Source organism: Marmota flaviventris, chromosome 1, assembly GCF_047511675.1.
Source record: "Marmota flaviventris isolate mMarFla1 chromosome 1, mMarFla1.hap1, whole genome shotgun sequence".
In the NCBI taxonomy this organism is placed as follows: Eukaryota; Metazoa; Chordata; class Mammalia; order Rodentia; family Sciuridae; genus Marmota; species Marmota flaviventris.
Window position 1 is genome coordinate 107,595,257 of NC_092498.1, and position 26,770 is coordinate 107,622,026.

General features: G+C 41.0%; 1 protein-coding gene and 1 non-coding gene across 2 annotated transcripts in view; both read right to left on the bottom strand.

Moving 5' to 3' along the window:
- Ddc (dopa decarboxylase) overlaps nucleotides 1-18,190 on the bottom strand; it is an 80,046-nt gene extending 61,856 nt beyond the window's left edge. Inside the window, exons 1-4 of the mRNA XM_027953369.2 lie at nucleotides 17,990-18,190; nucleotides 14,491-14,604; nucleotides 11,324-11,443; nucleotides 5,091-5,225 (exon numbers count right to left, since the gene is read on the bottom strand). Coding sequence (XP_027809170.2) covers nucleotides 5,091-5,225; nucleotides 11,324-11,443; nucleotides 14,491-14,604; nucleotides 17,990-18,190 — 570 coding nt within the window. The remainder of the gene's footprint in view (nucleotides 1-5,090; nucleotides 5,226-11,323; nucleotides 11,444-14,490; nucleotides 14,605-17,989) is intronic.
- Trnaa-ugc (transfer RNA alanine (anticodon UGC)) lies at nucleotides 11,581-11,654 on the bottom strand. The gene has a single exon. It is a non-coding gene; the product is annotated as a tRNA-Ala (tRNA).
- Nucleotides 18,191-26,770: the final 8,580 nt, after the last annotated feature.

A 26,770-nucleotide genomic window follows, 5' to 3' on the forward strand; every position in this document is an offset into this window, starting at 1 on the left:
AGGTCCTAGAAAATAACAAACTATCACCCAAATTGGTAGAAGATAAAAAATAATTACAATCAGAGCTGAAATCAATAAAATTAAGAATAAAAAAATTATACAGGATCAATGAAACAAAATGTTGACTTTTTTGAAAGGATAAACAAGATTGATAGACTTAACTAACCAAAAGAAAGAGAAGACTCAAATTAACAAAATTATATAAAAAGGGAAATATCACCTGAAATCCAGAGAATCATTAAAAATTATTTTGAAAAATTATACTCCAATAAGCTAGAAAAATCTGGAAGTATTGACAAATTCCTAGAGACACAGACACATGACCTACCCAAATTGTACCATGAGAATATAGAAAACTTAAGCAGACCAATATTATGTAATGAAATTGAGACAGCTTTTAAAAGTTTTCCAACAAAGAAAAGCCCAGAACCCAACAAATTCTCAGCCAAGTTCTACGTAATCTTTAAAGAAGAACTAATACCAATCCTTCTCAAATTATTCCATGAAACAGAAAAGGAGAGAAAACTGCCAAATTCATTTTATGTAGCCAGTGTCATCCTGATACCAAAACCAAACAAAGCTGCATTGAGGAAAGAAAACTACAGGCTAATATGCTTTGAACATAGATGCAAAAATTCTTATTAATATTGGCAAACCACATACAAAAACACATTGAAAAGACAGTGCACCATGGTCAAGTGGATTTCATCACTGGGGTTTTCATGGTTGGTTCAACATGAGAAAATCAATAAATGTAATTCATCACATAAATGAAGTTAAGGACAATAATCACATGGTTATCTCAAAGATTCAGAAAAAGCATTTGACAAAGTCTAGCATCCATTTATATTTAAAACACTAGAGAAACTAGGGATAAAATGAACTTACCTCAACATTGTAAAGGCTATATATGACAAACCCAAGGCCAACTTCTTACCAGATGGAGAAAAACCAGAAAATATTTCCTCTAAATATAGGAACAAGACAAGGGTATACACTCTCACATCTCCTACTTAACAGAGTCCTTGAAACTCTAGCCAGAGCCATCATGCAAAAGAAGGAAATTAAATGAACACACATAGGAAAAGATGAGGTCAAATTTTCTTCTTGCTGATGACATAATCTTATATTTAGAATATTTTTAAAAACTCCAGCAGAAAATTTCTAGAGCTGATAACAATTTAGTAAAGTAGCAGGATACAAGATCAACATACAAAAATCAATTATTTTCCTATATTCCAGTGAATCTGGTGAAAAACAAATTAGGAAAACTGTACCTCAAAAAGTAAAGTACTTGGGAATTAATCTAACAAAGAAGTGAAAGACCTCTACAATGAAAACTATAGAATACTGAAGAAATAAATTGAAGAACACCTTAGAATATGAAAACATCATCTATGTTCTTGGATAGACAAAATTAATATTGTCAAAGTGGACATATTACCAAAAGCATTATACAGATTGAGTGCAACCTCCATCAAAATGCCAATGACATTCTTTGCAGAACTAGAAAAAACAGTTCTAAAATTCAGTTGGAAGAATAAAAGAGTATAACCAAAGTAATCCCGAGCAAGAAGAGCAATGCTGGAGGCATCATAATACCATACCTTAAATTACACTACAGGGCTATAGTAACAAAAACAACATGGTATTGGCCCCCAAACAGACAGGAAGACTAATGGAAAAGAATAGAAGACACAGGGAAAAACCCATATAAATATGGTTATCTCATACTACACTAAAGTGCCAAAAATATACTCTGAGAAAAGATAGTCTTTAAAAAAATTGTACTAGGAAAACAGTATATCCATATGTAGAAGAATAAAACTGGATCCATATCTCTCACCCTGCACAAAAGCCAACTCAAAAGTGGATCAAAGACCTAGAAATTAGACCAGAAATTCTGCAATTGATAGAAGAAAATGTAGGTCAACGCTCCAACATATTGGCACAGGCATCAACTTCCTTAATAAAACATCTAAAGCATAAGAAATAAAATAAAAATTCAATGGCATTAAACTAAAAAGCTTCTGCACAACAAAGAGTGTGAAGAGGAGGCCCACAGAATGAGACAACTTTGCCACTTGCTCCTCAAATAGGATATTCATATCCAGAAAATATAAAGAACTCAAAAAACTTAGAACCAAAAAACCAAATAGCCCAGTGAATAAATTTCAAAAGAAGAAATACAAATGGCCAGTAAATATATAAAAAAAAATTTTCAACATCTCTGGCAATCAGGGAAATGCAAATTAAAAGTATATTGAGAGGGCTGGGGATGTGGCTCAAGCGGTAGTAGTGTGCTCGCCTGGCATGCGTGCGGCCAGGGTTCGATCCTCAGCACCACATACAAATAAAGATATTGTGTCCGCCGAAAACTAAAAAAATAAATATTAAAATTCTCTCTCTCTCTCTTTAAAAATTAAAAAAAAATTATATTGAGATTTCATCTCACTCCAGTCAGAATGGCAATTATCAAGAATACAAATAATATAAATGTTAGGGAGGACATGGAGAAAGAGTGCACTCATACATTGTTGGTGGGACTAAAAATTAGTGCAACCTCTCTGGAAAGCAGTATAGAGACTCCTCAAAAAACTAGGAATGAAACCACCATATGACCTAGCTAGCTATTCCACTCCTGAGATCTAAAATCAGCATATTATAGGGACACAGACACATCAATGTATATAGCAGCACAGTTCACATTAGCCAAGCTATGGAACCAAACTAGGAATCCATCAACAGATGAATGGAGAAAGAAAATGTGTTGTATATACATAATGAAATATGACTCAGACATAAATAAGAACACAATTATGCCATTTGCTGGTAAATGGGTGGAACTGGAGAGACCACAATGCTGAGTGAAATAAACCAGACCCAGAAGGTCAAAGGTTGAATGTTTCTCTGATATGCAGAAGCTAGGTGGGGAGGGGGAGTGTCAATCAAATAGAATAGAGATCAGTGGAGTAGAGAAAGGGGTTGGGGGTAGGGAGAAGGAATGAATAAGGGAAGAACTGTGAATCTGACCTAAGTTACCTATGTACATATATGAATATACCACAATGAATCTCACCTTATGTATATCTACAAGGCACTAGTTTAAAACAAAACTATAAATAAATAGCAGAAAGATCAGTAGCATAGAGAAAGGGAAGGCAGGGGGAGAGAGGTGGAATGAGGAAGGGGAAATTACTGCATACTGAATTAGAGCAAATTATATTTCATGCTTGTATAACTATGTATAGTTATGTAAAACTAAAGTGAATTTTTAAAAAGCGGGGAAGACAAGGCCACAGATGACTATATGCCTGCTTCACAGTTAGCACAGTTTTTGCAGAAGATGTACACCAGCTTGGTCCAAGCAGTACCTCCACACAAGCATGAACTTTCTGCTGAGGGCATTGATACAACAACATATGCTGCTACAGAGTGCATTCCTACAGCTGACTTGTGATCATTGGGTCCCCCAAACTCATAATAATCCTCATTTGTATCTTTCTTTTTCTCGGGGAACAAAGTAGATCTCAGCCCACAGCTTTTCATTTATTTGAACTAAAGTTTAGATCTCTCATTTGTTTTATTACTTTCATTCCTAATTTAGATCTTAATGATGAATGTACCCATGAGATACTGCAGCACAGAATAGAGATGGGAATTCTCCATGAACCACCATGTTTGCATTGTGTTCTAACTCCCCTTTCAGCTACTCAATTAAAGTTAGTATGAATATGGATATGAATACTGCCATTTCCTTCTAAAAACATTGTCATTCTGGCTTCTTTGTTCTGTTTTCTTAATTCAGCTGACCTCGTACTTAAAATGTGATGGTGACTTAATTTACACAGAATTACAAAATGTCAAAATGGAAAATGAGAATAAAAACAGTGAAAAGAAAAAAAAATTGACACAAGCCCTGTATAGTTCCTGGGGAACCTAACAGAGATCCATAGAAAGATGCTATAGCGTCCTTGGCATCCTGAGCTGCTGGGCATCTGGAATGATGCTAGTTCTGTCTCGCCCAGCCACTTCCTGGTGAGATAAGCTCCTTCACAGAAGCCCTGCTGGACAGGCTAAACCCTAACATTCATAGCAGTGGATATCAGTATATACTTATTGAGTGCCTATGTGTTAATTTTTTTAAGTCTTCTGGGAAACAAGGGAGTCCTAAGTACAAATGAACAATTTTCTTCATATGTAAGTAGAATCTTAATGGATGGAATTAGGATACAAAGATATAATCCTCCTAATTAGGTCTGAAATATGGGTATTGTATTTATTTCAGGCTAAGTACTTCCTAGAAAAAATGGTTATAGTTCAAATGTGTGGCTTAAGGAATTCACTGAAAATAAAAATATTGACAAACCTAAGTTGGCAATTCCCTGTGCAATCTAATTTCTTGAAGGTGGCACAGTTTTTATTCTTTTTATGCCCTCTTGATCATAGTTTCTCTAATAGAGTTATTCTCTTCATGCTGATCAATTCTCTTTCCACTTGCTCCTTTCCCCATAATTCTGGGCTTTGTTTTGTTGCTGTTGTTTACCATTTTCTAATGGGTTGACCAATGGAATCAGATTAGATATTTCTATTTGCAGAGTTTTCTAAACCTTACAAAATTCTTTAAATCTTTCCCCTTATGCTCAGCCACAAGCTGAGCTGAGCAGCTATACCAAGGATGGATGCTTTTATCCCTGTTTGATAGGAGGGAAAGAGAGGCTCTCACAATTTACGTGATTTGCCTGAGATCACAAAGCTTAAAAACGCAGAACTGGGATTTGCGATTAGGTTGTTGAGTCTAACATCCAATTACTACACAATGCTGCTCTGAAGGTGGGCCAGATGAGTGTAATCTAAGTCCATGCTGCTACATATGGTAACAAGTCAGCATTGGGGAGTTCTCAGTACATACATTTTCTTTTCAACTTGATCTCTCAAGTTCCCACCTGAGAATTAGTATAAGTCTCTGTCCTAGTGATCTGTGAGGAACTGTTCTTGGATTTGAAACGATAGTAACGTTTGTTTGGATTCAGACCTTGAATGTCTGTGGGGCTATAGCCCAATACCTCCCAACACATGCACTTACTCACCTGATCAGAGAAGTAGGCTACCAGCTTTTCCATGATGGCAGCCTGCGACAACTCTGGAGATGCTGCCTGGAGCCGCCGGGTCACTTTTGTCCTAGCAGCCAGCAGGGCAACCAGGGTGGCTTCACTGGCACTCCCCTAAATCCAGGAGAAAGGTCCAAATGAAATTCAAAATGCAGTCAAAGAATCAGTGTCTGAACCGTTGCAAGACATACTTTTTATCCATTGTTTTCTTAAAAGATAAACCTGAAATTGCAAAGCTCACTCTTTTTTTATTTTTATTTTTTGTAAAGGAACAATCTAACACAATCTAACACCTGTGGAGGCCTCTTTAGTTCATACAGTGAGTTTAGCATTGCTTTGTCTATCCCCCATATCAGCAGTAGCCAACAGTTGCAAACACTAAGCATGTGCCACACATTGCATTGTTAAACTGGCTGTGCAGGCATTCTCCTGTGGGCACCTCAAGCCTGGCCAGGGATATACTGTTCATATCTCCAGCAAAGGAGACTGGTCCAAGGCACCTATGTATTCATATACTCTCAGACAGAGCAATTTGTATATAAAATACAGGTACATTTTCCTTGATACGCTGAGATGGCCTTATAGTACTTATTTTAATCCCGAATTTACATGCTGAATTGTACCCTGCCCCCAAATTCATATGTTGAAGCCCTAAACCTCAATATCTCAAAATGTAGCTATTTAGAAATAGGATCTTTAATAGGATCTAGGTTAAAAGGGGGTCTTTAGTGTGGATGCTAGTCTAAATTGACTGGTATCTCAATAAGAGGAAGAAATTAGCCACCAGATTCATGCACACATACACAGGAAAAACCACGTGAACACTGCGAGGAGGCAGCCAGGTGCAAGCCAAGGAGAGGCCTCAGCAGAAATAGAACCTGTTAATGCCTTGATCTTGGACTTTCAGCCTCCAGAACTCTGAGACAATGAATTTCTGTTTTTTTTTTTTGTTTTGTTTTTTTTAAGGCAGCCCTGACAAACTAATACAACTAATTTCAACAACTTATTTTAGCAAAAAGTAGTAAAGAACTATTCAAAATTTCTCCTTTGAAGTTAACAGTGGTGCATGATATGGATTCAGTGTCTATGACGTTATCCCATTTAATTTGCAAAAGCTCATTTTTAAACGTTGGCGCGTACAGACGGGAAAACTGATGCTCAGAGACATTACACAACTTCCCTCAAATCAGTAGCTAGGGAGTGGCATGGTCAACAGTGGACACACATCTGGCCTTTCAGGGATGGCTCCAGCCTCCCTGCATTTGTGTGCACTTTCCTCTTCAGCCAGTCCCAGAAGACAACCACCCGCTGGCCAGTACTAACATTAGAAATGACAAATAAAAGAAGGTAGCTTTTTTTTTTCTGACTATGAAGGAGGTTTACAAAGTTACAGCGTTATACAGAGAAAAATACAATGGAATAATTACATAGAAATGTCCACATCTCTTATTAACATTTTATCCTCCTTTCATGGAGCCTGTTTTTCCATTTTGATTTTCCCATTCCACTGCTTTTACTTATTCTTTGAACCAAGTTATATCCCTTAGAGAGATGGATAAGATTTGAAGATAAATTCATTTATTCATGTTTCTGTAGCTCCAATGCTTGAGCTCAAATATACAGAAGAGAATCCTCTTAATTCAACATCTAAAATGGGTCTTCAAGCTGTATTTTGATGAGAAATTATTTTAAACATGGTTTTAGAACATATGAAAGAAATGCACCTGAGGAAGATGAAACGGCTGGCCCAGGAAGACCAGTTTCCCTTAAACTGAGCTATGATTGCAACTTTCTTATCTAAATTCTACGCTGCTTGAAGCTTTGGATTCCAAATGTTCATTCTCTGATCTAATGAAAGGCTTTGAGTCACCATGCTGATTCATCATGGGCTGGGAGGGGGGCACTTTCCAGGTCCTGAGAAAAAATTCTCCTCCTTTAGGTAACAAAAAAATGAAAACAACAACAACACTCAATGAAACCAATTGTTGGTATGGCATCCAGACCACAACAGGTCCAGTGCAACCAGCAGGTTTTGGCAGATTTGAGCAGGAAGGCAAGTGGATCTTTGTCTTTTGCTGGAAGCAGAGCTTTGCTGAGTTAAGAGTAGGGAGGGCGACTGTTCTTTGGTAAGAGAGCAGTGAGGGTGCCTGATGGCTTTGCTTCCGGTAGACCACGGTTGCCATGGTGAGCCTGCTCAGGATACAGGAGGGAATGGTGGCGAGAGCTGATGCTGGGGCTGCTGATGTCATGAGCAGAACTGCCTTTTCATCTTCTGTTGTTTTTTTTCAAGTGTCGCCCCATACAGGGCAAGAAATTGGGAGCTTTTCTTCCATGAGCGCTTTTAAGCTAATTTGGAGACCATTCTTCCAGGTGACATTTGTTCAGCTTCACAATGATGCTTTGCCACTTGGCTCAGAAGCCCATCACTGTGCAGATGCCCAGTAGCTGTGATTATAGCTCTTAGGGAATCGATGCGGCAGGCTGGCTCACCGGCTGTTACCCAAAGCCTCGGTGCTCTTTGGGGTCTTGCAAATTACAGTCAATCAGCCTTGTCATCTGGGAAAGGCAAGCTTCCTGCCACAAACACGGGTCTGGCAGTCTGCTTTTTTCCAGCAAAACTGAGTGGGATGGGCACAGAGGGATTGTGTTGAAGCCTGAGCTGAGATACCAGGACTATTCCTAACCACATGTTAGGATCTCTCCCCTCTTTTTTTGCTTCAAAAATGGGATCATCTTTAATAAAAAGATATTTTAACCCATGATAGCATGTACACCTCTGGTTACTAGCCCTAACAAATGATCAGGGATCCACCGTAATAGCTTTGTCTTTAAATAGCTTTTGCTCTTGGAACATGCATACTACACTACCACTCTGGGCCTCAATTTCCTCAATTATGCAAAAGATTCTTGATAATGCAATCAATCCACTAACTATTTTGAGGATAAAAAGTGATAACAAAGTATAAGAAATAAGCTAAAACATAGCCAAGTTTGTAGCTGGTGTTCAATAAATGTAGCTATTATTATAGTAGACACACTTCAGATTATGGGGTATTTTTAACTTCTTTGAGATGTATCAAATCATAAGACTTATCTTGGGGTGCTGGAAAAGATATAAACATAAAAGTGTTTTTATTATAAGATCCATTGAGGAGCTGGGGATGTAACTCAGTGGTAAAGCACTTATCTAGTATATGCAAGGCCCTGGGTTCGATTGCCAACACCACACACACAAAAAAAATTAAAAATAAACAACAACAAGAACAGGATCCAATAGCCCAGAAAAGTTCTCTTGTTGTTGGGGTAGTGCTCTTTTAAGTTTGGGAACGGCGTGAATGTTTCACATGGACTACAACTAGGAGCCTCCAAGAGGAAACCAATAAGACTATCATACCCCACCCTATAGGATATCATTTGAAATGTTATTTTTAAGAATAAAAATTAAAATAAATATATATATAAGGTATTAGTTATATAAATTTTGTCACATCATAGGAAATCATGCATAAAAACGTTCTTAGAGAATATTTTAAAAATGGAAAACGCTCACAATTAATATAAAATGGAACATCATACAGAAAGCATATTTGTATTGTATTACCTCAATTTTGTTGCAAATGTATGTTTGTGTGTGTGTGTGTGTGTGTGTGTAGCTATGTAGGTATTAAAAAAACACTAATAACTCTGAGGGGAATCATGCCCCAAAATGGTTACTGTATTCATTTATTTTTACAATGAATGTCTAATTTCCCCCTTTCTAATTCTCCCTAAAATATACAGAAGAAAATGACAAAAACAAAGGAAATTATTTAAAGACAGAAATTATGGAAGAGGCATTTTCCACTATGTAGAAATTGAAGCATGTGAAAAACAGAGTAGAAGTGACTTAAAACATTAACTAAGATACATTAGAAGAAAAATCTTCTAATGTAAGTTGAGTCTTGGATTAGTAGGAGTTACCAAATGCTAAGGGGCCCAAGTGAATGAACTAATGGAAAAGTAGATCTTGGCAAAATGTATGGGAATACAATAAAAAGTGAGTCTGCCTCCAGCATCAAGCCTGTTGTGAAGGGTGAGACCAGCTTGGGATTGGGTCAACTAGAGCCAAACCCAGGGCCCCTGTGAGCAGTTCCTCTGCACCACTCCCATCCTGATCGCAGCTGCCTTTTTTTCTGTCTCTGAACACTCAGGTTTGCTCTTTTTTGACAAGGAGGACAAACAGCATCCTATGGAGAATCAGGACTCAAATACCAGAAATGAGAAACCTGTCTGCACTTCACCCCGGGGAAATGAAACTGACCAGCCATTGTGGGGCCCAGGAGCAGCAGCCTGCCCACAAGACCAAAGGGCACCTGTGACATGATGTCTTTTATTATTATTTTTAAAATATTTTTTTAGTTGTCAATGGACCTTTATTTTATCGATATATATGCAGGGCTGAGAATCGAACCCAGTGCCTCACATATGCTAGGCAAGCACTGTACTGAATCACTGAGCCACAACCCCAGCCCATACATGGTGTCTTTTCTTTGACCTTGACCAGAGAGTATGGGAGTGGCCTCATTATCTCTGATAAGAAGAAACCTGTCTTGGGGAGCTGAGGTATTTTGAATTTGCAAGAATGTTGTCACTGTTGTATTTAAAAGTGGGGTTCACACCATCCTATCAAAGCTTACAATATAGCTAATATTTCATTTTCATCAGCTTCCCATTCAGAATGACTTATATGTGCTAGAGTGAGGTAACCAGAGAATGTGTGGGGTGAGATGAGCTCACAGAGGGAACAGTTTTGAGTGTGTCCATGGTCAGGTGGTCACAGAGAAGTAAACCATCCATCACTGGTGTGACCTGCTCATTTTGCATCAGAAGGAATTAGAATTCACAGGGCTGCACCCATCAAAGATCTGTTGAATTTGAACATGTACACACGTTCTCCCATAGCTCATACTGGCTACTGAGATAATGTATCTCCCATCCCCAAAGATTTCAGGTGTCAGTCCCCCAAACCTGTGACTATTTGCCTCACAGGGAAAAGTGACTTTGCTGATGTGATTAAGTTAAGAACCTTGACTTGGGGAGATTATCTTAGATTATTGAGTGGACCCAATCCAATCACATGGGTGTTTTGACCCACTTTCTCATTTGTGGTAAGAAAAAGTGACCATGAAAGAAAGGTTAGAGAGCAGTAGCATAGTGGCTTTGCAGATGGAGGTGTGGGCATGGGACAAGGATTTCCAGAAGTCTCTCAAAGATGGGAAAGGTGAGGAAATGGATTCTTCCCTTGGACCTCCAAAGTGTCAACCTTGATTTTACCCTATAAGACCCAGGTCAGACTTCTGAGTAGCAGAACTGTAAGATAATAATAAATTTGTTTGAATTCACTAACATGTGTTATGCGGGTGGTAATGTGTTAGGCAGCAATAGAAACCTAATAGATGTGGGTTTAAAACCCTTAGTCCTGTTGAGTAGTCTCAGTACTGGAGATTGCCTCCTAGTTTAATTAGGATACATATTAAGTGAAGAGAATGAATTAAATGTATGCATAGAAACAGCAGCATCTTTAGGTGAACAATTGGTTCATAGATAAGTGACATTTATCTTCATTGAAATGCAGCCACAACTATCACTTAAGGTGGGAACAGGGTCCTGTGGTGGTGGTGGTGAGATTACAGTCTCTGTGTCACAAAGATATGGCCTATAAATTACCACCTGGAGCGAAAGGGAAGTTAACTGATGTTCTGTGCCTCAGTTTCATCTTCTGTAAAATAGGGCTCCCTAATTCATTGTGCTGTTATGAAAATTAAAGGATTATTAACACTGGACATATATCTGTTGGGAATGACTATGTGATGGAGCTTACATGGCCGGGATCTAGGCAATGGAAAAACCAACATAAATTTGGTTGTTTCTATTTCTGTGCACCTGCTCCACTATGCAATGTATTAGCCACTATGCTACCAATCATGACTGGGAGCCTGGGGAAGTCAGTGTCCTGCCTAAAGCTAGTGACAGACAGCTTGGAATCCAAATCCAGATCCTGCCTTCTCCAAGACCTGGATTTTCCTCAGAGCTCAGCTTTGTTTATTCTCTGGAAGAAATAAAGAGGACACAGCAGAAAGCTGCACACGTGCCCCCTTTTCCACCCACATTTGTGGCCATTGTGGAACCCATGAATCCCATCAAGCTGCCCTCCCCACCTTACCCTGTCTTACCTGGATCACTCCTCCCCCTTCTCCAGCTTTTCCAGCCAAAAACTCCTCTGGCAGCTGCAGCATCTTTCCAAGCCAGTCCATCATCACTGTCTCCAGTTCTGTGCATGCTGGACTCGCTGCCTGTGGGTGAGAGAGAAGGGATAAACCAAGGGCAGCTGCCCTCTGCTTCTTGTCTGCTTGGAATACAAGGGAAAGACAAAGGGTAACTTATTTCGATCTGTTTTCTTTTTCTTTCTTTTCTTTTTTTTTTTTTTTTTTTGTGGTGCTGGGGATTGAACCCAGGGCCTTGTGCATGCAAGGCAAACACTCTACCAACTGAGCTATATCCCCAGCCCTATTTTTTTAAAAAAGTTTTTAAATTATTTAAAACATCCACTCCTGGGTAGGAATTAGTCGTATGCTTGCTATGATCTGAATATGTTTCCCCAAATTGCATAAAATGGAACTCCCTATGTGAGAGTATCAAGAGTTGGGGCCTTTAAGAGTGATGAGGTCATGGGGGCATAACCCTCATGAATGAATTAGTGCATTAGTTTTAAAAGGGAGGAGTGTAGCCGGATGTCCAGTCTGTCTCAGGCATGCTCACTTGCTCCTCCACCATGTTATGATGCAGCAAAAAGGCCAGATACCACACCAAGTTCTTGGACTTCCCAGCCTACAGAACTCTAAGCCAAATGAATTTCAATTGTCTACAAATTACCCAGTCTCTTACATTCTGCTATAGTATCAGAAAATGGACAAAGACAAGGGTATGCTCTCCCTTCTTAGTTTCAGAGAACCAGCAGCCTACTCCATGGGAGGGCTGGCAGTACCTTACTCCATGGGAGGGCTGGCAGTAGGGTTCCACGTCTCTCCCAGACTAATATATAACTAAAGGACTATTCTGAGCAACCGTGCTGAGACCTTCATAAAGGGGAGTTTGCCTCCCTGTCCTTCACTTGGAAAAATTCCTAGATCTGCCACTAGAAGTGATGTGCTTCCTATGTGCAAGTCTCTGGATGTCTCAGTGGCCCTTCCTGACATGGTGAACTTACCATCCTTATCATTTCTCCATCACAGACTTGGGTCACATGAGGTGATCCCTGAACTGTGCCTAGAGATGTCACCTCGAACACACACACACACACACACACACACACACACACACACACAATCATGGATTGTCTAGGGGCCATTTGCCAGAGCAAGGAAGCCAGATGCCACATAATTTTGGGAGGAGCAGAAGGAATTAAACACCTGCTGAACCCTAGATAAAAATCACCCAATTTCAGATATCATTAAATAGCTGAAACAAGTCTCAAATATGTGCTACTTAACTAAGAACCATGCAAGGCTGGGAAAAAGTGCATGGGTACCACCGTGAACCTTACTCCAGTGTGCTTCACTCCATGGGCACTGCATACTTGCTCAGTATTCATTGCTTATAGAAGGATCTAGAAAGACCCACTGGTGGGCCGTCCTCCATGGTCACAAGAGAATAGAAAGAGTATAGGATGGAGTTAAGGAAGTGGGTGCTGGGCTGCTTTTATCCACTGGACATCCCTGGATAAGCCATTGATCTTGTATTTTAAGCTCCTGATGACCTGGGCCTATGGACTCTCCCTTATTGCAAACAGGAGGTGGCAGGTGGGCCTTGTTCCCATCCAAAGATGGATTAAGCCTCCATCTTCATCTAAGGCTCCACGTAAAGGACCCAAATGTGGTGCTAAGGGTGTTCTCATGTCTCCCTGTGTACATCAGCATGATGATGCGTTGCATAAAAAGAAGTGAGGTCCTTCTCCCTGCTGGTCAGGTCAGCTCCATCCTGGTAGGTTATACCCCATCCTGACTTAATTTAGATTCAGGCATAGGAAGATGTACTCCCTGATAGGAACTATAGCTTTCAGGCAACACAGCCTCCAAGACAGGGATGTACCCCTTCAAAGGCCCAAGAGAATCAGACTATCCTAGAAAGAACAGATATAATTGGAGATTGATGTGCCAAGTCGCCCTGGAGGAACAGAAAGCTTGGGACTAGCAGAAGCACACAAAACTTGCTACACTATCTAATGAAAAGAAAATGTTCTTTCGAAGAGGCTGTGCCAGGCCTGGTTACACTGCTAGTGCCCGGGGCCAGCTATGACTCACAAGGAAGGCAGCCCGGGTTCTCAACAGAGGAGCAATGCAGTCAGCTGTGGTAGGAACTGGATGAACCTCATCAGCCCTTCCTGTTGGCCCAGCACCTGCTGACCCAGCACCAGCACCTGCTGACCCAGCACCAGCACCTGCTGACCTCCAGTCGAAAGAACAATTGGTGCTGAGTAGATAAAGCCACCAGCTGAGCTGAGCCCTGCTTCTTGGTGCTGTGAATTGAAAAAAAAAATCAGCCTCTCCTTTCAGTATCCCAGGCCCTCAACATGAGTTAATATACAGAAGGCCATCCACTCCCAGGCACAGATCAGGAGAACACTCTAGACTTAGAAGGTCCGAGACAGACTCCAAGTTTGGTAGAACTCCTCACAGCATGGGCATCCCTGGGCCCAGTGATGGTCAGCAGGAATTTTTGCTTCTGACCTCTCTGAATTTTGAAAGGAATCTTCCCTGAAGCTCTGTGCTGGTGCAGAGAACCACAGGAAGAGCCAGGCTTACTGCTTTCTGAGCAAGGAACTTTCTAGGCATCTTATGCCAGATAGATGAGACTAGTGGCCATCATGCAGGCAATGGGCCCATTTCCAGACACCCGCACACTGCACACTGGGCCCATCTGCTGGGCTGGGGCCTTTCTTGGGGCAGTAGCCCTGGGGAAAGGCAGATGGAATGAGACAGGGGCAGTATCGGTCTCAAACGTTGGAATGTGTAGAAATCCTCTTGTCTGTTTTAGGGAAATGCAGATTCCCAGCCTTGGGCTGTGGTTTTAATTTAAACTAAATGCTTATAAAAAACATCAGTGTGTAGGATTGACCTCAGGTTGTGGAGACCTTTCCATAAAGCACTCTTGCTTCTCTGTCAACTTCTCCCCATTGGAAATCTCCCTCCTTTAAAGGCACCCTCTTGGAGCTAATCCTTTCCTCCTCCCTGCAAAATGACCTGCAGCCCACAGGCAGCACAGCCATCTGCTCATGTCCTGTGTATACAGAGGCCATCTCCCTATACAGGGACTGCCCCCCGAGGATCACCAGGACACTCACCCAAGAGAAGCCTATGCAGCCGACGGCTCCACACAGCATGTCTGCGAGCATGGATGGGTACGAGCTGGCCGTGGGGAAGTAGGCGAAGAAATAGGGGCTGTGCCAGTGGGTCACCTGTGGAAAGGCGGAGCAATTACTCAGGGGAGAGGGGAAGCAGGCCACACCAGGAGCAGGGACTCAGGTGCCCTCTGTGCTCCTGGCTGGTGGAGCATCTGAGCTTGGCTTGGATGCATGTCTTCAATTTCAGTCATCCTAAGACCTTCCTCCAAACATTTTGTAGCATCTACGTTTCACCTGATACTACAGTAAAGGAACTCTTTTTATTTTATATTTGTATATATTTGCTAGGTTAGAAGGAAATACTATATCCTTAAAGTAAAAATGGAACATCATTATCACTGGTTAAAATGAAACAGCCATAACAAGTGAAGTCTCTAAAAATGGCCTCGTGTTTTAAGTTCTTAGCAGGGTGTCTGGTCAGAGAAGGCACTGTTCTCTTGAGGGCTCTAAAAAATCAAATCTAAATCTCTCTCTCTTTTTTTTTTTTTTTAATTTCTGATTTTTTAGGTTTCTTCGGTCAGATCCCAAACACACATCTTGTCTCACGGCCGCCTCCTAACTCTCTCCTGTACAAACCAGTCCCTCCTGCCAAGCATCCCTCTGGCATACTCCCTGCCCCCTCCGTCCCTCAGACTGGCCACTGAACCCCAGCTGCCTGCCTTCCTCCATCCCAGTCCAAGGAAACACCTGCTCTGTGCCAGACCTGAATTAGGCACAGAGGAAAAGCTCAAGGTGGACAAGAGGAGGAGGTCCATAAACTGACAGTCACCATTCTGTGACCTAGTTAGTACCCTTAGGGGCCCAGGGGTGCTGGGAGCCAGAGTAGCAAGGAAGCCACCTCAAGCCAACATTGGTGGCCATGGATTGAATGTTTCTCCCCCCTCCCCCGCCCACACCAAATTCACAGGTTGAAACTCCAACCCATCAAATGATGGCAGTGAGTCCTCCTGACAGGATTAGGGCTTTTCTGAGAAGAGACCAGAGAGTTAGCTCTCTTCCTCCATGTGAGAATATCTGAAGTCTTCTGTTACCCAGGAAGAGGGCCTCCCAGAACCTAACACCTTGATCTCAGGCTTCCAGCCTCTAGAGCTGTGAGAAATCAATGTCGTTGAAGCCACCTAAGTAGGCACAGCCTTTGTTCTGACCCGCTGCTAGAGTTTGGTTCTTAAGTTTTCCCCAAAGGCTCCTGTGTTAGCAGCTCACTCCCCAGGGTGGTGCTATTGGAAGGTGGTGGAGCCCTTAGGAGGTAAGGCCTAGAAGGAAGTCTTTAGGTCATTGAAGTTATGCCCATGAAGGGGAGTGTGGGACCTTGGTCCCTTCCTGTTTTCTCTTTCAGCCATGAGATGAGTGGTTTTTTGCTCCACCATGTGCTCCCCCACATGATGTGCTACTTCACCACAGACCTAAAGCAATAGGACCGACTGACCGTGAATTGAAACATATGAGGCTGTGATGTAAAACAAACCTTTTCTCTTTATAAAATGATTATCTCAGGTGTTTGTTATAGTGACAGAAACCTGACTGAGACATCATTTCATACAGTCTGGACAAAGATGCAAATATTAATTTTCTCCATGAAACTAGTTATTAAGTATATAATGTCCAAGATGTGGCATGAGAAATCTTGATTGGGAAGGTAGTTGACTAAGAAAGCTCACCAAGAGCTGAGAGTGTTCCATAGGTCCCACTGAAACTATGGACACTTCCAAATCAGCCAGGACTAGGGATCCATGAAGGGAGAGAGGGAGGGGAAGATGCTTAGTGCATTTGGGCTGAGGTTCTAATGTGGAAGGTGACAGTGAATCTTAGAGCCATGAGGAGCTGCACAGGTGAAATGCTGCATTCATTACAGCAGACTGGGGGTCCACAAAAGATTTAGGGGCCAGGACATGCTTTCTTTTAAGATCAGAAAAAAATGTGAACTTGCTAGTCAAAAGGGGAAAAAATGTACCTATAACACTAATATATTCAGCTTAATTTTGCATATTTCTATGAAGAAAGGAGCCTAAAAAGGTACAAGTTCCCAGGGCCCATGACAGTAAGACTGTGGCCTGGGGTCTTAGCCTCCCTTCAGGGAACAAGAAGCCCCACACTGCTTCCAGCTCTCTTCCCCCCTTACCTGCTTCTGGAAACCTGGGGAAGGCAAGAGTCGTTCCTGACTGGGACATGTACTTTTTTGCTTCACTCTCTGCTAAGAATCACAACCACATTGGGCTGATGGTCCCAATCTCACTCTCTACTTAGAGCAGAGCACTCACCTACTTTCCCTGCAACCACAGACCTGCAACAGGGAGGCCTGGAACTACCCCCAGGGACCCAGCCCCACAGCCATGTGTTTCCCAGCTTTGCTCTGAGCAGTAAATACTCCTGTCTAGTCAAGCAGGAGGACTTTAATGTCCCCCTCCCATACTCCTCTGTCTGGGTTTTATGTATTATGAAAGGAGGGTGCCATAAGAAGTGCCCTGTTTCAAGGAACTGTCTCTGAAGTTGAGGACCTAAGTCTCAGCCCCCAGGCCCTGGACCTGGGTCCACCTCAGGGCCTCTGCATTCTGTCTGATATGAGGGACTGAATCTCAATGATCCTAGATTCCTCCTGCTCTGTGTCTAATACATTTGCTTTTTATTGATCTTGCAACCACAGAAGCGCAGAGGGTTGGGATCCATCTGCCAACGCCACCAGTGCCAGACTAGGACTTTGCATATTGTTTGTGGAAATTAAAGTAGCCACACAGGATGACAGGTTTGACCATCCTCATCCATGTGCCAGGGGGAGGCCGGCCTGTTCAGAGAACCACAGTAATTCAAGGGCTTTGAGATGAATTCCTTGATGGGGAAAATCATACTGTAGAAACACAGATCTGAAATGAGGTCTCATGCCAACCCTCTGCTCCCCTCACTGGGTTTCAGGGATGGCAACAGGTCCTGCTTCTTTGGGGCTGGGCTGATCTGCACTCTCTGGAGTGAAGCAGTGTCATGTTGCCCACTCAAACAAAATGAACAAATTTTTTTCTCTATCCATATGATCTATCATTTGGTGAGCACAACAATGATAGGAGTATGCTTTGTTTGGGGCAATTAATTAGTTGCAATCAGTAAATCAGGGACTTGTTTCCTCTTACCAGCATATGATAACACACTGCAGGTACCAAGTGTCTTGCGGCAGGGACTGAGCCTCAGAAGATAGCCCACTTGTGATACTTGGAGTCTGCATGATCTGGATTGGCACCCAAGCTCCCCCCATTTACTAGATGTGTGAACTTAAGTGGAGCACCTAATCTCTTGAGATTCAGTTGCCTCTGATATAAGATAAAAATGATAGAAATTTCTCTCTAACCTGTTCTGAGAATTCTTGGAAATAATATATGTGAATTGCACAGCGTCCAGTAGGTGCTACATTAGCACTAGCTTTCCTCTTCTCTGACTTTGGATATACACTTACCCCTGGCATGATTATCTTTTCAATGTCATTGATAACGTCCTCAAATGCTTCTGGCTCCTGGGGAGCCTCAGTAGGGATCAGGGGCCGCAGGTAGCCAGGCTCCACATTAGGGTAGACGGGGCGCCCCTCGATGCCTTCCAAGTAGTCAGCCACGTAATCCACCATTTCTTTCCCTCTCCTCCGGAATTCACTTACATTCATGGTGACTGAGCTCTTTCAGAGGTGGAACTGCAAAGAGAGAGAAGAAATCAGCTGACAAAACATAACAGCCTCTGGTCTGGAGGAGGGCAATTCCAAGTCAGCTGTTAGAAGTACATGGGCAGTGACCCGATACCCTGGAGGCCACCCAAGTACAGAGTCAGTTCTCCTTTCCTTTTGTGAGTGGATGAGGCGGACAGGACATAGGCTTTGGGTCCTGTAGCTCATTCTATTCTTTGCCAGCTACTCAACTGAAGACAGCACAACATCTCTTTATTTAATTTTCTACACTGATAAAATGCACTAGAAGCATGCATTTATAATCATGGTCCATTCCAACTTCAATGACAAACACTGGTCCAGGTTCTGCCTGGTCATTTGACAGAGACAAGTTCCACCCCTGAGCCTCACTTCCCAGCTGAGGGATGACTGTAACAGCTCCGACCTCTGAGGAAGGCTGAGGTTGAACATTCTACCTAGGCTCAGTCCACAACCATCTTCTTTCCTCTGGATTCCATCTTCAGGTGGACCTGTGCCGCTACATGTTATGGTTCAGATGTGAGATGTCCCCCAAAAGGTCACATGTGAGACAATGCAAGAAGGTTAAGAGGAGAAATGATTGGATTGTGAGAGTCTCAACACAATCAGTGAATTAATCCTTGATGGGATTAACTGAGTGGGACTGGAGGCAGGTGGGGTGTGGCTGGAGGAAGTGGTTCAAGGCAGGCTTGGCTATGGGGTATATATTTTGTATCTGGAGAGTGGAGTCTGTCTCTTTTTGCTTCCCTCAGCCACACTCCCACAATGATGTTCAGCCTCATCTCAAGCCCAGAGAAATGGAGCCAGACTTCTATGGGCTAAGACTTCCCAAACCAAGAGCCCTTAAATAAACTTTTCCTCCTCCACAATTGTTCTGGTTGGGTCCTTAAATCACAGCAGCCAAAAAGCTGACTAAAACAACATACAACCTGATTTTCAGAAATAATGCACTTTTATTACATAAGTAATAATTATTACATAAGGCAATTCTAATGATTAATTATGTCCTAAAAAAATTGCCATGAATTCTGAATTAGTGAACACTATACCAGACCTCATAGGGAAAACACAGGGTTAGGTTCCTGGAGAGTAATCAAGAGTATATATTTTTTTCAATACATGACCATTTTGTGTGTTGCTTTAAAAGACACCTTATGTAATATGTATTGAATGATTAATATGTATTTAATGTTAATCATTAAATCTACAGCCACTCACACTATAATTCATGCCCAAAGGAAGTTTGTGTAACACATATTTCTACATGAGGCACATCACAGTCTGCTTAGGAACCCTAGACAGCACTTCTGCACTACATTTTTGGAGATCATTTTAAATGGAAAAACACCAAGAAAAAGCACAGAATTGTAAAGAATGTCACACTAAATATATGGAAAGCAGAACACTTGCTATTAGTATGAAAGCTGAAACCAGAGGGTAGATTATCGCCTTGTTCAACCTCAGCTGTGAACATGCACATCTGGTGACTCAAATTTTTTCCCTTGCTGCATATGTGGTCACAAAGCATTGATTACAAGGATCAATACATTTTAGCTAGTAGGAGAATTTGCATGTATGGAATCTTCAGATAGGAAGAACAGATTGCATTGTCAAAACAGGTATCTAGAAAGGCACCGCCAAAAATTCTGGCACATCTTCTTTCAGATTATTTCCTATATTTGTGTTAGACAATTATATGGTAAGCAAGGGATGCAGTTCTGATTCCTTCCATAGTCCAAAACCTCATAATTCAAGACGAATTTCCCTGTGAAGAGTTCAGGGGTGAATCAACACCTACTGTAATTAGCAATAGGGATGACCCTGACATTAAATTCTCAGCATTTTTCCATGTTCCTCATTGTCCATTCTGGGATTTTTGACATTTTTTTGTGATGTTAAGGTGTTGAAAATCTATTTACCAATAACTTGTTAAAAGTAGTAAGACAGATTTTTTTGAAGATTATTGCAATAGGGGAGAGACTATTGAACTTAACTTTCAATACAACAGCCAAAGGGGCAGATGAGAGAGTTAGTGGATAGAAAATTAGTAGGAGTAATGTGGTTAATCTCAAGGGTGAAGAGGAAGCAGAGCTTGATTAGATGCCAGGGGTGAAAGTAGATGAACTTGATTGGATATATAGGATGGGGCCTTGTTACCAAACTGGCTTATCAGGATTTCCTGCTAAAATTGGTGTCAGCAATCTAGAGAAAACCAAACAAGAAGAGGAATCAGGGAGACTGGCTGAAGGACTGAGCCTTTGTCCAAGGTGAACCTGCTGGAAGATGGTTTTTCTTCTCTCAGCAATCTTTATAAGCATCCTTCTTCAGAATGATCTCTGATAAATGAACAATGTATAGCATTTTGTAGGTTACTTCAAGGTCTGCCATTAGATTCAATCCCATTTTAAAGTTATTATTTGGGTGCACATTTTTCAGTGAGTGAGAAGCAGTGATTGGGACTTAAGATAAGACTCTAAATTATAGCAACAGCTAATACCAAACTAACAGCATGAGAAAACCCACATTGACAGTTTGAATTTACATTGCATCTTTGCACTTCATAAACTAAGGGCTGTGTACGGTTCCACTCCTCAGCTAAAATATCAGAGCCATGTGGTAAAACTTCTGGTTCACAATTCTTAGTGTCTTATAGCTTTCAAAATTAATTTTTTTATTTGAAGTGACTCAGCTTATTTCAAAGTTTGGACACAGAATGAAACTGTTTTCACCTTAAGTGAAAGGGACTTGAAAGTGAGATTCTTAGAATTCAACCAAAATGTCTCACACCAAAACTCTTTTTGCAAGTTCAGGTTCTCATTATATAATTACTGAGTCCCTTTTCAACAGTGATACACTTTTTTTCTGTCATGTGATTTCTAATGATGTTCACAATGTGTGCCTCTATTGCTGAACATTTGGATGATTTTCAGTTTCCACTTATATTAGTGGGAAAAGTACATGGATCTTAGGGGCCAACTCTTCAGCATCGAGAGCTGAAGGACTCAGAGTCATATCCTGAATCTTATATTTATTAGATGTGAGAAGGCCAGACATGGTGATATGTGTGTAATTCCAACTACTGGGGAGGCTGTTGAAGGGGGATCACAAGTTGGAGGCCAGCATGAGTAACTTAGGGAGAAACCGTCTCAAAAAATAAAAAGGACTGGAGATGTAGTTCAGTTGCAAAAACACCTCTGGATTCAATCCCCAAAAGAAAAAAGACACGGGACAAGTGAGTGAGTGGGGTCCTAGGGGCTGACTTGCCAGGATCTAGAGCTGACAGACTCAAGAATGAGACCCTGATTCATATTTATCCTGCATAAATTGCTAACATGTTAAATCTTATTTTCCTAAACTGAAAACATAAATCACGGTAACAGTAGTAGTATCTTGAGGAATTTTTGTGATCATTAAGGAAGTGCTTGGAAAAAGTTTAGAACAGTGGTATAAAATAACCTCTCAATAAATATCAGTTATAGTGGTCCCCACTTTTCTGCAATTTCAATTTCTAAGGTTTCAGTTACTCCCAGTCAACCCTGGTCCAAAAATATTGAATGGAAAATTATAGAAATAAGTAGTTAATTGGTTTCAAACTGTGTACCATTTTGAGTAGCATGATGAAAGCTTTGTTCCATCTCCTTCAGGATAGGAAACATTGTCCCTTTGTCCAGCACGCTCACACTGTATAGGATACCTGCCCGTTAATTACTTGGTGGCTGCCTTAGTTTTTAGATCAATTGTCATGATATTCTAGTGCTTGATATTTAAGTAACCCCTATTTTATTTAATGCAGTAATTGTTCTATTTTACTAATTAATTATTGTTAATATCTTACTATGTCTAATTAATAAGTTAAACCTTATCATAGACAGGTATGCGTGTATAGGGAAAACACATTGTACATATGTATTTCAGTACTATTCTTGGTTTCAAGCATCCACTGAGTGTCTTGGAATATATCACCTTGAGAATAAGGAGGGATTACTGCATTCATATTTCTTAATAAAATTAAAAATATCACTACCAATTGGAGAGATAAAAATCAAAACTATTCTATTAAGATTTCATCTAATGGGCTGGGCTCGTGGCTCAAGCAGTAGCGCGCTCGCCTGGCATGCGCGGGGCGCTGGGTTAGATCCTCCGCACCACATAAAGATAAAATAAAAAAGTCTGAGCTCTCCTGATTACAACTCATGGATTGTGAATGTGCTTCCAAGATTTCATTTAACTCCAGTCAGAATGGCAATTATCAAGAATACAAGCAACAATAAATGTTGCCAAGGATGTGCGGGAAAAGGCACACTCTTAAATTGTTGGTGGGACTGCAAATTGGTACAACCAAATGGAAAGCAGTATGGAGATTCCTCAGAAAACTTGGAATGGAACTACCATTTGACCCAGTTATCGCACTCCTCATTTTTATCCAAAGTACTTAAAATCAGCATACTACAGTGATGTTGCCACATCAATGTTGATAGCAGCTCAATTCACAATAGCCAAACTAAGGGACCAAGCTAGATGGCCTTTAACAGATGAATGGATAAAGAAAATGTAGTATATCTACACAATGCAATATTACTCAACCTTAAAAAAGAATGAAATTTTGATATTTGAAGGTACATGGGTGGAGCTGGCAATCCCCAAACCAAAGGCCTACCTAATTTTTTCTCTGATATGCAGATGCCAATTCATAATGGTGGTGTGGTGCTAGGGAAAAATAGAGGTACTTTGGATTAGACAGTGGGGGAGTGAAAGGAGGGGAGGGGCTATGGAGGTAGGAAGGAGGGTGGAATAAATCAGACATTATTACCCTTTGTAATAATAGAAAAGTTATACTCTATTTACGTACAATGTGCCAAAATGCATTCTGATATCATGTACGACTAATTAGAATGAATTTTTTAAAAATACCCCCTCTTATTTCCATCTTTGCACACTTGTTTTGCATAAAATATTCCTAAAAAGGAGAACATTTATCTTATAATTCCTTTAGAATAGATTTTTTTTCTAAATATAAATATTTTTAGTGTTTTAAAATTACATTGCAAAATTTCTCCCTGGAACATTGTTTCACCAAATTTTACTCTTAATAGTGAGACTGTAAGAATGCTCATTTTGCTATATAATCACTGGATTTGAGTGTTAATTTTAATCTATTCCAATGACATTGAACAGTTGTCTTATGTTTCTTTGCCATTTTTATGTATACTTTGATGACTTACTTGTTCAGCGTGTACTCTTCTACTAGGGTACTAGCTATTTCTTACTTAATTGCAAGAGTCCTAATATATTAACACTGCCACCCACTATTACATCTCTAGCATATTTTACATTTTCTTCATTTTTTGACTTAATTTTGGTTATGATTTTTCTCCCAACCTAAAAGAATTTTAATTTCAATGTAGCAAAATCTTATAATCTTTTCTTTATGGTTCGGACCGTGTATATGACTATGAGAAATGCCTTTTAAAATGTGTATTCTAATAGTCTCTATTTACCCTACTGAGAGGAAGCACATACAATTCAATAAACTGAAGACTCGGAAGGAGATGTGTGAAATTAAGAAAGATGCTTGGCTTCTCAGAGATCAATTGCCTCTTTGTAACAGTAATAGACTATAACATAACCCAAAATGAAAGGCTGTAGGAAATAAACAAACAAACACATACGAATTTTACACCAAAAGAAATATTACCAGTCAAATTGTAGGATAGGACCTGGTTATTCTTTTTTAAATCATCCTCTGTCATTTATTCACAGATTATTTTCCACCAAGACCTTTTCAGAAGGCTGTTAGTGCAAAGCCACAGAGAATCTTATGCTCATTCTGAAGCTGTTTGATATTTCATGCCCCCAAGCTTGGCAAATATTAGCTGGAAGATGTAGACTATGATAACAGCGATGGCTTATGCCTCTCCAGGCCCTTGAAAGAGCTTCTGTTGACATAATCTGATGTGTGTCTGCAGCAGCTGCACTCCACACTATTTTACATGCAGCCCCTGTTGTGTGCTGTGCATGCATAGTGAGTCAGTTACTTCCCTAGATTTCTGGCTCAGTACTTTATTTCAGTGATAGAGTCCAACTCTAACCCCATGTGCTTCAGGAAGATATGAACTCCCTCAGATCTCCTGATCAACCTTCAATCATGAGATTTTTATATAAACATATATATTTTTTTCCCAAAGATATTATTTGCTAACCATAGGATTCTCCAAGCAGGGTCCTCAGCTCATGTATTTTTATATTCTCAGGGTCAATCACAGGCTACAGGCCATAGGAAGCACTGTGGAGGTTTGCTGAATGATGAATGAATGAATGAATGAAAGAAAGAAAGTTGGTCCTCTATTTTATTTCTGGTTATATGCTATATTTGACCCTACTTTCTAAATTTAAGACACCCCACACCAGCAGCCTATCACATCTCTGCCACAAGAGTCCCAGAGACATTAATGACTTGGAAACAGCAGTCCTCTTCCACTATGGAATTCTGACCCATTTCTACCACCCAACACCTCTGACTCAACTCTCAGACACTGGAATTTCACTCCTTAGACTCCTCTGCCACAGCCACTTGCCCAGAACATGATCCAGCCCTCTGGATGATATTTGTACAGACCACGGATGTGAAGTGGGAATTCTGCCTCCATGGGACGTACTGTTGCTGGGGATTACAAACCTGAATCTCACAGGACCAACCAAGCCCCACTGCTGTGTCTATGAGCCAGTCACTTTCTTGCATGCTGAGGGATAGGACAGCCACAAAGTGCTTTGTATCTGTCCATGGTCCTGCCTATTATTTCACACAGGACAGTTTACTTCAAACCTTGTAACCCTGGAGACTGCATTTAACCCCTCTAGACTTTCATTTCCTATCTTGATGAAAAGAATATTGTTAACATTTTTATACTATTTTCCAGGAAACAATATGAACCATAATTTATATTTCAAAAACACTGATCCCTTTGGAACTGGGAGAGTCTCTCCCCCCTGCCCGCCCTCTGCTTGAGTATATATGTATAAATCTAATTTGGGGCCTGTACCACTATTGCCATTGCTGCTGCCTCTGATTCCACTGCTGCCAGCCTGAGATCTCCTGGAGGTCTTCTTTCTGGGTGCTGCTGCCACAGAAGAAACTGTTGCCCCAGCTGCAACTGAAGCTGACACTGCTGTTGACCCCTGGAGATTGCCTGGTCAAGCTGCTCCCATAGCTGCAGTTTCAGATGCCCCATGCAGCTGCTGCTACTGCTGACCCTCTGCCTGCTGCCAACAACCATCACTACTACCTCTGCTGCCATGGCCTAGAGGACTGCTTTGGGGGAGACTCCAGGTTTGGTTGTACATGGCTGCACCCATTTTGGGACACCAGCCTGGGCCTGGGGCCTGGGTGTCAACAGGTTACCACCACAAGGGCCTCTGTCTGGGGACTCCAGCTGGCACCTGCAGGTCTAGTGTGGGGGTGCCTGAGGGTTTGGAGGAGCCTGGAGTCTTCCTGCTGAGAGTGCTGGTGGCCCTTCTTGCTGCTGCAACTCAGAGTTGCTCCTTTGTATAAGTATATCCCTGGTGGTCTCTCTGCAACTAGGAGTAGCATTGACATCTTGGGACTTCAGTGTGGCCAAGCCTGAGATATCTGAAGCCCAGATCTGTGGGATAGAGACTGGGTTTGTGAGGGCTGATCTGGATTTGATGATCCCCGGAGATGTCAGAGACAGGGCTGAGAAACTGTTGAACACTGACAGACAGTTTGACTTTCCAGCAAGATCTATTTTGTTTTATTTTATTTTTTGATTCACTAATCTTCCTACCATATTTGGAACAGAATGTTTTTTATGCATCAGGGTGTGGAGGACAATGATATATGAATGGTGGTTTGCATTTTTGTTGTATTCTATGTCTTTAGTTTTTTCTCTTTGTTTGTATTCTTCCTCTCTCATCTATTTTCTTTCCAACTTTTCTCCAACCAATAGCCAATCTCTGTCAGCTCCTCTTCCACTCTTCCTGCAAATTTTACTTCTAGATTCTTTCTTCCTCCCTCATGAATATTGCATACTACATTACCACTGTTCTCTCATCCACTACTTAAAATTCTAAAACATTTTAACAGATATTCTATTTGTACTATAGATAGTTATTGAACTCATCATTTTGGTTTAATGTGAGAAAGCAGTAGATGCCTTAGTGGGAGCTATTAGGCTTAAGGCTATAAATGTGTATGCTGGGTGTGGTTGATATTGGTCTCACAAGTAAAGGTGAAGTGCTGGAAAAGGGACACTAAAAATCTACAGAATAGCATTTATCCTGCCTTAGATCCATACTTTTAGATGTGAAAGCACACTAACAACATGAAAAAACAAGGGAATAAAGTGCCCCAAACAAACCAAGATGCTTCAAAAACAGAAGCTATTGATAACTCAGTAGAAGAAATGTCCAAGAAGGAGTTCAGATTATACATCATTAACAGTAATATGTAAACTAAAGGATAGTATGAGGAGTGAAATCAAATAAAAACTACAAGAAGTGAAAGACCCACTCTAATAAAGAGTTAGA